At 38.5% G+C, this 10,230-nt stretch overlaps 1 protein-coding gene across 1 annotated transcript; it reads left to right on the top strand.

The window, feature by feature from the left end:
- The first annotated feature begins 276 nt into the window (after positions 1 to 276).
- Positions 277 to 10,068, top strand: LOC112233751 (neuronal vesicle trafficking-associated protein 1-like). Its single transcript, XM_024401568.2, has 5 exons — positions 277 to 468; positions 818 to 971; positions 1,273 to 1,389; positions 3,017 to 3,127; positions 8,445 to 10,068. The coding sequence occupies exons 2-5, from the start codon at positions 843 to 845 to the stop codon at positions 8,634 to 8,636; spliced, it is 549 nt and encodes a 182-aa protein (XP_024257336.1). The 5' UTR covers positions 277 to 468; positions 818 to 842; the 3' UTR covers positions 8,637 to 10,068.
- Positions 10,069 to 10,230: the final 162 nt, after the last annotated feature.

Consider the following 10,230-nt stretch of genomic DNA (forward strand, 5'->3'; position numbering starts at 1 on the left):
TGCACCTTGGTCCTCCTCTCCTTCCCCAGACGACAAGCGTTACAATTCATTGTCAGGTTAAAAACGTCTTTTTTTGTACCCATCTACCAATAGATGACCTTCTTTGCTAGGCATTGGAAAACATTTTTTATTAAATGTTCAGCTCAGTATCAATGTTTCTTTCTTTTGATTAGATTTAAAATAGTCTTTCAAAGTTTAGATGTAAAACCATTATCTCCCTAGACCTGCTCCCATGTGTTATCTCGTGCGTAGCCAATGCATGGGATGTAGGCTAATGTTGTTACATCACTTGGCTGCCAGCAGCAGCATCCGCTCAGAGGGTCCGCCTTTGAGGAGCATCAGCTAGAGCTTGTCCATATTGTGCATCTACAACATCTTAAATCGGCTGAGTCACACCTACACCGGCGGTCTCAGTTATAACAATAAAATACGACCATCAACAAGGATTAAAATAAAAAACGTTAGCAGGTAAGGGTTGATGTATTAGTCAATGTCATATACAAGTTTATCGTTCTTATTATGATAAAAAGTGTTAATTGAAAGTAACATCCAAAGGATACTACAAAGGATGTTTTATTTGCGAGCGCTCCTTCTGGTATCATATAATGAAATTAACAAAATAATCCACGTTCCATATCTATGTTATCAATTGCAGTGTGTTTGAAATGCAGGCGTGTTTTTGTTTCAGCTCAGAAATGATTGGCTACGTTAAGATAAAACTAAAACAATCATATGCCATTCATAATTTAGACGGCGCATAGGCCTACATGTATTCATCATACAATCACTATTGAACGCCATGTCCTTCTCCGAACAGGTTTTACACCCTATCGTCTCGAAAAATGGTTAAATTGGGGAATAATTTAAGTGACAAAAACAACACCAAAACCGTCTCAGAAGATGGATTCGACACCATTCCCCTCATAACACCCTTAGATGCCAGTCAACTGCAGTTCCCTGTACTCGACAAGGTAATATTTATTCGAGTGAATTGAAAGCCTATTGGTGCAGTATATCTACTCTACCCATCGTCAATGTTTTTATGGAGTTTTTTTTTTACAGGATGAAATAATATGAATGTGACCATCTAAGGATCCAATAGAAATAAACGTTTCAATGTAACCACTATTTTGTCAATAGCCTCAAATAAAAATCTATCAATCTATTCACCATTACACACATGAAGGATATAGCCTACAAATGTTACACCTTCGTGCAGGCCTATGATCAGCATTATTTATTTACCTCTTGGCATTTGCCATTGTGTTTCAGGTGGTGGTAAAGACCAAAACAGACTATGATGGGGGGCACAAGAAGAGCAAGCTGCACTCCCCCAAGATAGCAGCATTCTCAATAAGCATCATTGAAGGGGTATCTGAGCGACTCAAAGTAAGATATGTTTTCTTGTTCTTCACCCAAACCCAAGCCCCCCTTGATTAATTCAACTGTTGCCATGGCAATGGTCTTGTAATTGTCGTGTCTCACTCAGTTTTTTTTCTCTGTTTTTTAAAATGTAACCTTTATTTAACTAGGCAAGTCAGATAAGAACAAATTCTTATTTACAATGACTGCCTACCAAAAGGCAAAAGGCTTCCTGCGGGGACAAGGGCTGAGATTAAAAATAAATTAAATAAAAATATAGAACAAAACACACATCACTACAAGAGAGACAACACAACAGTACATAACGAGTGACCTAAGACAACAACATAGCATGGCAGCAACAGATGAGTTTACATAGAGGTCTTTGAGAAGCAAATTGCTAGGCTACAGATCACCGGAAGAAGCCACACCTGCTCACTATCTAAGAGTGGTCCATCAAAAACATTGGTGCGAATGCATTCCATGACATCCCATAGCACAATTGATTTCTATATCTGTAGTGCTCAAATGCTCTTTGTGGTATTTTCTAGCTCGCTATGCTGATATCTTTGTATCTGAAGTCTTAAGGCATAATCTGTTATCAGATAGGGCAAGACATTTACTTTTCTGTAGGCAATATGCACACTGTAGTTGAAAGGGACATTCCCTACCTGGTTTCTTTTTTGTCTGGCTCCATGCTGGTTTTGCAGAGCAGCCCTTGATATCAATTCTTTAATGATTTCCGCAAGATGTTTCTAACTCTAATAGAGAAATATGACATCATCTACATCCTGGAAAATCAGAAGGAACTCTTAGTAAACCTCAGTGTCAATAAAAATTGATGATATAATACACTAAGTTTGGGCCCGTGATCAAGACAAAATCAGGTCCCATATTTATAAAGTGTTCCAGAGTAGGATTGCTGATCTAGGACCAGTTTTGCCTTTTTTATTACACTGGTCTTAGTACAGCACTCCTTCTCTGAGACGCTTTAAGAATACGGGCCCTGGCCTCATATCTGAGGCTGGCATATTTGACAAAGTGATTTTCCTGACAACTCTCTCCCACTCCCCGCCTCCTCAGTTCCTTGAAACGCCTGTAGCCATTGCATAATACCCTGGAGATGCCAGTGCAATGTACTTTTACTCTTTTAAAGACATCATGAGTCTCACTCTGTTCAGTCTAACGTCCAATACCTATTCCCTAATCAAACCCTTAGACATGTCTTGATGAGTCCCAGTAGAGCTGAAGTAATAGGATAGGTGCAATTAGCCCTCTGGCCCCATATTCATAAAGTGATTCAGAGTAGGAGAGCTGATCTAGGATCAGATCGCCCCATGTCAATGTAAACGTATTCATTATGATCTAAAAGGGAAAACTGTTCCTGGATCAGCATGCCTACTCCTTCTACTGAGACGCTTTATAAATACGGGCCATGAAATAATTGGATTGGTAGAGGCAAAATAGTAATAACTCCGCCTATCCCTGTGGTTGGGCAAATGCAGATTCTGTCATATTTCTTACACCCATCTAGTTCAGTAATCTACCACAGAGTAGTATCTAGTGGCTAGCCGTCTAGGGATTGATTTGGGCTTGGGCATAGTGTGACCTATCAGTAACCCAGAGATGATGTTTGTGTCTCTCATCTTCCTAGGTCACTCTGCTGGTGATTTGTGCTTTGGCATTTCTGGTCTGCGTGATGTTTCTGGTGGTCTATAAAGTCTACCAGTATGAGCAGCCCTGTCCAGATGGCTTCATGTACACGGTAAGCTACTACAGTAAGCATCCCACTGGGCACACACTGGTTGAATCAACGTTGTTTAAATGTAATTTGTCAGCATATTGTGACATGGAATCAATGTGGAAAATGCATTGGATTTGAAAAAAGTCATCAACCTCGGCTCGGTTTCCCGATAGTGATGGAATTTAGGCTTATGGACCTTAGGCTTAACTATGCATCATAAAAATAACTTCTGAAGATGTCACACCCGTTTCCCAAAACACCATGCAGTGCACTCGTTACAAAGTTAAACTTAAATGAGTCGCTTCAGGAGCTGTATTGTGCTGAAAATGATTCCAGAATATAGGCTAAAGAGCTCCCTGTTGCTCTTAAATGGTTTATGGTTCTTTTTTTACACAATAGCTTTCCCATCATGAGAATAAATGTTCTGTAGTCTATTATGTATGTAAGTGTTTGTATTATGTTTGTCATGTGTTATAAGTGTTTACTCGTACCATTTTTTTAAGCAATCTTTGATTAAGTAAAATCTGAATTTTTCAGTTTGTCTAAACTGTGAGCAAGAATGAATAAAAGTTGTTTGTTTGCTATAGAAATAGGATATGATGACAATGTTTTTTTGTAATTGCTCAACAAATCATTGTAGCCTAATGGCAGGCAGGAATTGGGCTTCAAGTAGGCCTAACAGATATTCTACAATTAAATCATTAAACAAATAGAATAATTAAACACGAAGTAGCAAGTTAAGCGACTTTGCTATAGACCTAATATGTTGACCTTTAGGTTATTGGTTAGGTTACAACGAAATGCGTCAGCTTCTAGATAATAGTAGTCTATAGGCCTAATAGATACGAATATGGAATAGACTCAGGTGTAGCCTAATGGCTTAATGCTAGGTAGGTCTATCAATTGCACACGAAAGTGCTGTCAAACATTTAACCTAAATATATAATAGCTAGATTATTATGCTATTTCAGTTTTCATTAAAAAAGCAAATTCATCCTTGCTTTGCTTGGTTAAAACACTGCACACTTTTTAGGCCATTCAACGATGACGTTTTCGGCGGTCACAGAGAGACAGATAAACATCTTCATTCTATGTTTAGCTGAGATTTTCTATGTGTAAAGTGGGTAAATGGTGATCTAATGATGCACTTAGCTGTTCTACGAGGGGTCTGAGGCAGGCATTAGATTACGAGCAATTTCAAGTACAGCGTTAATAAAGACAGTTTTGGGAAACGGCTCAGAAGTTCTAAGGATTAACTTAGCCTTAAGATGCTTTTGGGAAACCGGACCCAGGATTGTTTTCATCTCATTTCAACCAGCATTGTAAACATTGAAATTAGGGTAAAACGTCATCTTAAATTCATTGACTTAACCTGATGAACAAGTTTTTACATCGATCTAATTCCAACATAATCATCAGAACTATGTATATGTTGAAATTGCATTGACAATTCCATGTAGAAATGTTTATTTAAAAAAAATCCTACATCAATATATATTGGGTGGTTGAAGTTCTGTAGAATGTCATATTTGATTAGACATTTGACCTTGTTTCACTGTTGATAGTAAAATTATATTTGAATCAACGTCATTGTTTCAACATCATTCTATCAACTGAAATAAATAGATATATTTAAATCAAATGTGAAGCCACAGTCCAATAATTCCTGACTGAACAGGGACTCCTACTGGAATATGAGGAGTAATGCACTTCAGTGAGAATAAGTCTACCATCCAGATTCATACCTCTATGTTTCCTGTTTAGCTTTGGAAACAAGCTGTGTTCGATTCAGCTGAGCTATAATGTTAACACATTTAGACATTGATCAGCTTTCATACTCTTTTGCGTAGACAACCTAAATGACACTGCATAGTTGAAAATAGAGCATGAACAATATGGGATTTTTGGATCCGATATCGATTCAAATTTTAGAGTGGAAATATTCGCAGATAACCCATATCTGCCAATATGTCTATTATTATAGCTAGAATAAAAATAAAACCTTTTTCTGTATGGATTGTGCTTAAAACAGCCCTTCGACAATACTCAGAAAGCTGATTTCTTAAATTTGAGGAAATGACATTTATGTAAGTGCCACACAGAATTTAGGTGCACCAGAAAGCTGAGATTATTTAATGGAAAAACTGTTACTCTAGTGAAAGGAGGATAAACTGCACTGATTCCAGCAAAAAAATATTTTTCTCAAGGCTCTGAAAACTGAGCTGCCTCATGCTGGGAAACGACATAGGACACATTTTCAATGTATTGCTATTTAGCTATGTTTTCATCAATTGTAAGGCTATTGCCACTGAATTCTGGTAGTTGTCACTTGAAATGAAAAATATCAGTCACAAAATGCGCCGCTGGCACAGCGTTGGCTCTGTGATAGGTCCTTGCTATGTGGCATCCTTGGGTTGTCCCTACTCCATTGAAGTTGACATTTAAAATGGTTACGGTTCGGGTTTAACGTATGTATGTCCTAAGGATCCCAGATATCACTAACCCTCCATGAACGCCGTCAAGTACACAGCTAGTTATCTGGCTAGTTAGTTAGCACGCGTTATGGAAATGGCGATTAAGTGAAACGTGAATTTGAACCAGTGCCTATCAAGTGACAATGAGTCCATACATCAAAACGTAGCTACGAAGCGCTACTTTGTAACCTACTATGTTTTTTAGTGTCTCTGAAAAAATTTGAATGACAGATCTTGAGGAAGACCCTTTGCAAAGAGCAAATATAACACCAGATTTCGCTGGCTTCACTAAAGGGCTGTAACTTTGTGTAGGGTGGTAGTGTCCTGTCTTGCTGTAGCGCACCAAAGCAAGATAGGCTTATAGCCATGTAAAGAGTGCCCTCTTCAGGACAAATAATGAAATGCAACAACAACAAGCATTTAATTCTATTTAAAAAAAATATAATATATATAAATATAAATATATATATATATATAAAATATAATATATAATAATATATAATATATAATATATAATATAAAAAAAATTCTCCGCATTTTATATCGGTCATTCTCGGTGGATTAAATGGCGATACAAATACATCGGTAAAAGGTTAATATTATCGGTCACCGAGAATGACGTTTCGTACGTTTCTTTCTAACGTTTCTTACACAAGCTGTATGTGAAAGTAAATTCGGAGTGAGGTTGGGTTTATGTAGGCTACATTGACATCTGATTTGCCCAAAGGACAATCATTGGTTCATGGCATACTATCGTTCGTCCATGGTTGATTGGACCTTTCAAAGTAGTTACCATTAGCCCTATAAATGGGATGCCAAATTCATGATATTAGTAGAACACTTTTACCTTTGGATATTATCTCTGGTATTCATTATAAGTGGCCCGATTAAGAAATCATAGGCTCTGGGGTGCTTTTTTTGGCTGTTACCTGTATGTGCTTGTCATAAGATTTAATCCACAGTTCTTTTTAAAAAGAATGTTTTAGAAACAAAATTATGCTCTCTGCTGTATTTTGAACATTGAAAGTGGGCTCCTGTCGGTTTTTTAAATTATTATTCTCTGCCTCGGGCCCCCTAAGGGCTTGGGCCCACATACACTTGTGTAAGAAAAGTTAGTTACTTTTAACTATTCAATGTTATGTAGGTAGTCTATGCAAATGAGTATGGAAGCTGATCAATGTCTGAACATGTTGACATGATAGCTCAGCCGAAACATACACAGCTTGTTTCCCAAGCCAAGCAGGGTACATACAGTGCATTCGGAAAGTATTGACTTTTTCAGACCCCTTGACTTTTTCCAATTTGTGTTGCATTAATGGCCTTATTCTGAAATGTATTAAATTGGTAATTTTTCCTGACATCAATCTACACACAATACCCCATAATGACAAAGTAAAAGCAGGTCTTTAGACATTTTTGCAAACTTACACAAAAAATTAACCGAAATATCACATTTACATAAGTATTCAGACCCTTTAATCAGCACTTTGTTGAAGCACCATTGGCAGCGATTACAGCCTCGAGTCTTCTTGGGTATGACGCTACAAGCTTGGCACACCTGTATTTGGGGAGTTTCTCCCATTCTTCTCTGCAGATCCTCTCAAGCTCTGTCAGGTTGGATGGGGAGCGTTACTGAACAGCTATTTTCAGGTCTCTCCAGAGATGTTCGATCGGCTTCAAGTCCGGGCTCTGGCTTGTCGAAGAGTCCCAAAGCCACTCCTCCATTGTCTTGGCTGTGTGCTTAGGGTTGTTGTCCTGTTGGAAGGTGAACCTTCTTCCCAGTCTGAGATCCTGAGTGCTCTGGAGCAGGTTTTCATCAAGGATCTCTCTGTACTTTGCTCCGTTCATCTTTCCCTCGATCTTGACTAGTCTCCCAGTTCCTGCCGCTGAAAAACATCCTCACTGCATGATCCTGCCACCACTATGCTTCAACATAGGGATGATGCCAGGTTTCCTTCAGATGTGACGCTTGGCATTCAGGCCAAAGAGTTCAATCTTGTTTCTCATGGTCTGAGAGACCTTTGGGTGCCTTTTGACAAACTCCAAGCGGGCTGTCATGTGCCTTTTACTGAAGAGTTGCTCCCATCAGGCCACTCTATCATAAAGGCCTGATTGATGAGGTTTTCCCATCTCCACAGAGGAACTCTGGAGCTCTGGTCACATCCCCGACCAAGGCTCCCTTATTGCTCAGTTTGGCCTGGCAGCCAGCTCTCGGAAGAGTCTTGGTGGTTCAAAACTTCTTCCATTTAAGAATGATGGAAACAATGACGTTGATTAAAACATACAATTTGACTCTCAACATTGAAACATGGTCAAATAAAATGTCTAATCAAATATAAAATGAAACAACTTCAACCACCCAACGTTTCAATGTTTAATTTAACGCAATTTTAATGTATACATAGTTCTGAAGATTATGTTGAAATTAGATTGACGTAACAACCTGTTCGTCAGGTTTAGTCAATATAATTAAGTTGTACTCTTATTTCAATGCTTACGACGCTGGTTGAAATAAGATGGAAAAAGGCGCTGGCGGATTATATTTAAAAAAAATCTAATGTATTTTTCCACATCACAATGCATTGATAAATTATGTTGAAACAACCAGTGTTTGCCCAGTGGGATGCCTCTTGTAGGTACCAATGAAGACCTTCTTTCAAAAAAAATGCAGCATACAGTTGCACTTGCAAGACAGAACTTGAATCAATTCTCCTTTTTAAAAATATTATTGGCACCTTGATGTTATCTTCTTTTCAGTAACGACAACGACAGGTTTTCACAAGCACTTCCAGGTCTTATCTTGTCAACATTTTTAGAGTTCTGCCTCTTGTTCCTATGCTAAAATCGCTCTCTCCCTCTTGCAGCAAGGTCGGTGCATGCCGACGGGGATATACGGCTACTACCCCCCTGGTGGTCGCGGGCGTCTCTTCACCATCATCAACCACTACAACATGGCCAAGCAGACCATCACCCGGTCCGTGTCCCCGTGGATGACCGTCATGTCAGAGGAGAAGGTCACCCAGCAGGAGACCGAGACCCACCAGAAGCTGGCCTAATCCACTGGGCTGTATTCAGAGAGGTGAAACGTTAAGAATGTTACAGATACAATTGCAATGAATAGAGCCAACCTGATGCCCAATTCTACATGAGCGCTAATCATATGTGTGCTACAAAATGTGTTTCTATCTCAGCGTTCTGTAACGTTGCAGCCTTCTGTACTAGGATCACCATCTAGCCCTGTGAAAAACTCCAAATCTGGAAAAGCGTTGGAGCTAAAATGATTGTTCCTGAGCTGCACCAGTTTTAATTGTTATTGTAGAACTGCAATATATCAGAAAAAGTATAGTTTTAAATCAGTTCAATTATTTTACAGATGCCTTTGTGTAAGCAGACTGGAACAGGGGTAGGAGGGATATTGGTTTTGCTTGAATAGCATCCGCAGTTAGTTAAAATTATTTGAGGGGAGAACACGCACACAAACATGTCTTGCCACATACTCGTTGACAAAACGTATTTTTACACAAACGTAAAATGGGGAATGAAATCTCATTATAAACATTATAAACTCATCCCAAATATAAACTGACTGAACCATCTAGTGTCTGTGGAGCTGGTTTAACCACACATGACTTTACAAGGCTTCTGCATTTCACACAAGCAGACTGTCTTTGTTACAAAAATACACATGAAGTACTGTCAGAGAATGTCCTGTTTAGCCCTTGAGATCCAGCTAAAATGACTGATAAAAAAATACTGTTTTGCCTCCCCTATTTGTGGATGAATGGGGTATGACTCACTTGAAGATGCATTTTGATGATCAAAAATCATGTCCTATTTGGAAGTCAAATGACTCCAATGTGTAGATGAGTTTTAATTCTGGGTCTTGTTCAGTAAGCATGAAACAGGGGATCACATTTTGAAACGGGGAGATACTACCTAAACTTATCCAATAAGAAATTCCCATTTTCTGTTTCCGTTTCAAAACACTTTGCAACGCTGTGCTATACTGAACACGGCCCTAATATGACGCTCACTATATGTCTGTAGAGCTCACCTTTATTGTGGACACTGTTTGATCAGGCACTATGTCAAGGTCTTCAGAAAGCATGTGAATGCTTATTGTCACTGTATAGCATATCCCATGTATTGTTGTTGATACTGAATGTTTTTGCATTGCTCTTGAATGTAATGTGTAATGCCATTGAATAGGGTTCTGTAGTAGTCAGTCACCCTAAAAGGCAGTCAAGTCATACAGATATACCAGTGAGGGATGCGTGCAGTGCAACTCTAAAAACAACATATTTGACAAGAGAAATCTTCATTTGCTTAAAAAAAACTTTAAAAAAAGTTTCATTAGTTTTTTTCAACGATACAATGACTTAAAAACATCATCAAATGTACTTCTGTTTTTTGGGGACAATTGAGGAAAATGGATTGGCTTTGAACTGTACACCAAATATCTATTAAAATGCACACATTTCACATCAACCTTGGAGTAATCCATCATATGTTAAAAAAAAGCGATGAAGTTCCTTCATGCTCATTTCCAAAGGCAATTATTTGGATTGTGGTTCATGCCATAGGCCCAGATTTCTAGATCTGTATATAATCTGGATACTATTGTTTTGCCATGAACTAGACTAGAGAATG

This window comes from Oncorhynchus tshawytscha, linkage group LG02, assembly GCF_018296145.1.
Source record: "Oncorhynchus tshawytscha isolate Ot180627B linkage group LG02, Otsh_v2.0, whole genome shotgun sequence".
Lineage (NCBI taxonomy): Eukaryota > Metazoa > Chordata > Actinopteri > Salmoniformes > Salmonidae > Oncorhynchus > Oncorhynchus tshawytscha.

Excerpts from the sequence above, each read along its gene's own strand:
- LOC112233751 (XM_024401568.2), top strand. The coding sequence starts at position 843 with ATGGTTAAATTGGGGAATAATTTAAGTGACAAAAACAACACCAAAACC. Across the intron at positions 1,390-3,016 it reads GGGTATCTGAGCGACTCAAA|GTCACTCTGCTGGTGATTTG; the intron begins GTAAGATATGTT and ends TCATCTTCCTAG. Across the intron at positions 3,128-8,444 it reads CAGATGGCTTCATGTACACG|CAAGGTCGGTGCATGCCGAC; the intron begins GTAAGCTACTAC and ends TCCCTCTTGCAG.